At 27.0% G+C, this 2,554-nt stretch overlaps 1 protein-coding gene across 2 annotated transcripts; it reads right to left on the bottom strand.

Moving 5' to 3' along the window:
* Positions 1-536: 536 nt before the first annotated feature.
* On the bottom strand, positions 537-2,310 carry LOC111635012 (kynurenine formamidase-like). Of its 2 annotated transcripts, none has more exons than XM_023379852.1 (3): positions 2,211-2,310; positions 1,813-2,034; positions 537-1,687 (listed from the first exon to the last, which is right to left on the bottom strand). In XM_023379852.1, exons 2-3 carry the CDS (start codon positions 2,019-2,021, stop codon positions 1,120-1,122), a joined length of 777 nt encoding a protein of 258 aa, XP_023235620.1. In that variant the 5' UTR covers positions 2,022-2,034; positions 2,211-2,310; the 3' UTR covers positions 537-1,119. The 2 variants fall into 2 exon arrangements, with proteins under 2 accessions (XP_023235620.1, XP_023235621.1); XM_023379853.1 differs by having other exon boundaries at positions 537-1,681.
* Positions 2,311-2,554: the final 244 nt, after the last annotated feature.

Raw genomic sequence — 2,554 nt, 5'->3', positions numbered from 1 at the left:
CTTTATTACTTAACAATGACCNATGTTAGTTATAGTATTTAATTTATATAACTACAACGGTTATCTTACGTAAGGGTTTATCACATCGAGTGACCAATCTAACGAATTTTATTATTATTATTATTTTACAATATAAAGTTTTTAGTACATTTTAGTGCATTTTTAAATTTAAAAAAATTATTTGATAAAGAAATTTAAGCACATTAAACTTTTATAATAATTATTGATAGATCACATTAAGGATTCTTTCTCAACCAGTGAATCATGATCCTCAGATTCCTTTTAGTGTATTAACAAAGATAAAAAGTTTGGAAAGTTCTCTATTGTATAGAAATATCGTTGTAAATAATATTAAGAATACAAATTTTATGTAAAGTGTTTTCAATTTTAAGACCATTTCTTTGAAGAAATATTACAGCAACGAGTTGCGTACCTATTCCGGCAAAAAGTTAAAATTGCGTGTGGTGCCATTTCTTATAATATTTTATTAAAAATCTTTTATATGATTAATAATTATTAAACGGCAAAAAGCTTAATTTTGAAGTTAGAGATCTGTTTTATATATATAATAAATTGTAAATGCTAATAACAAGTAAAATCTTCATTAAGTCTAACCGTACTCCGGACATTTAAGGACCCTCTATCTCCCTACCCTCTCGACCTTTAACCATCAAAATTTACTAGCATTATTTTCCCTAATACACAAACCCTCTTGAAAAGTTTCAGAAAATTTCGACAAAAGGCACAAGAGTTATTAAGCTTGAAATTGGGTGAAGAAAGTCGTCCTCCCCAATACACAAACACATTAACATACAGAAATAACAGATGTTTATTTTCCTGATTCAATCGTTATTTTAAAATTATAAAATTTACATCTTTTGATATTTTATTCTATATATTTTTATTATGTTTTTTACATTTTATTGAACTGCTTACATTTAACATTAAATTTAATGCCTCTATAAATCGAAAGTTTTTTTGTGCTTAATGACTAATTTTGAAGAAGATAAACAAACAAAAAATGTATTGAGCGTATTGAAGTTAAACATCAGTAAAATTTAACTTAGCGAGAATTTCGAGTTAAGAAAGTTCGGCTTTTATCGAGTCTATACGTGAAATTTATATTTTTGCAAAAACTCTAGCAGGAGCTCCACTTGCACCTTTAATATTAATAGGTACAGCATATAACCTGGCACCTGTTGACGGCAATTGCTTTAAATTAGCTAAATTTTCAATTACCAGCGAGTGTTTAGAAAGTAATATTTTATGAACAGGTAAGTTGACTGATATATCTACAGATATTGTATCGATTCCAACACCACGAATATTAGTATTATCCACGATCCACTTAGCAGCTTTGGTAGAAATACTTGGAAATCGTAAGGTATTATTATTTGGCCCTATATATTGAAGTCGATCACCCCAAAATCTATCCCAGTCAGTCCGAACTAAGAGAAAATCGCAACTAAAATCACCATTTGATTGTTTCCATAACACTAAATCATACTTTGTTAATTTTGCATATGGATCGACGTAAGACTTATCGGCAATATTAATAACACAAACGGATCCTATGAAATTTTCAATTGGTATGTCGTCAATGTTCTTTTCCGTTTTAAAAAGATGAGAAGGAGCATCTACGTGAGTTCCTATGTGAGTAGGTGTGCTAATATTTTCTGCTCTAAATCTTAAAAAAAAAACAAAATAAAATAACTAATTAACTTATAAATAAATATATCCTGAAAAATATTATCATTAATTAATTTAATATATAACTTGTATTATTAGAGTTTAATATAAAAGTGAGATTACACAGAATCGTTGACTCCAATTTTTGCCACAACCACTATACTGAATGCACTCGAGTTAGGAAAAACAAGCATTCCTGGATACAATGCATGAGATAAATCCACATAGCAATTTTTATTACCTCGATTATTATTTACTACCTTGCAAGCTACTTCCTTTGTTAATATAATAATGAAGATAAGAGAAATCAAGTTGTATAGATTGTCAGCCATTTTAACTAAAAGCCTGAAATAAAATTATAAAATATTACAAGAAATTAAGAAATTAAATTAAAGTTTTAAAAAATTCATTCGATCATTGTAAGTAATTCGTTTTGAAAGTTTTGTTTTAATTATTAAATATTATAATAATTAAAATAAATCCGAATTTTTGTCAGACTATTTGGTAAATAATAAACTTACCTTGCTTGTGAACGTATAAATTATCATAATCTTTCTGGTATGTTTATAGGGAACATCCACGTGTTCTGTAAGCATCCACGTGTCATGTAAACAATTCACGTACCATATTTCACAATCATTTAAATTCGCGTACCACATTTTACAGTATTTGTATATTTTAGATATTTATTTAAATAAACTAAACTGATTATAAATTATTTATTTATAATGTAAACGCCTAATAAAGGCAATTAAATGAATTTTCTTGTTTTAATTAGAATTGTTTCAGGAAAACGTATTAAGCAATCTTAATTACTGTAAATACTATAAAATTTCTCTACGATTTATTATTTTTCCTAAAATGT

The sequence above is a fragment of the Centruroides sculpturatus genome, unplaced genomic scaffold, assembly GCF_000671375.1.
Source record: "Centruroides sculpturatus isolate CEXI.00-Female unplaced genomic scaffold, Cexi_2.0 scaffold929, whole genome shotgun sequence".
NCBI lineage: Eukaryota > Metazoa > Arthropoda > Arachnida > Scorpiones > Buthidae > Centruroides > Centruroides sculpturatus.
Note: the sequence above shows the minus strand (reverse complement) of the source record. Positions and strands in the feature narration are given on the sequence as shown.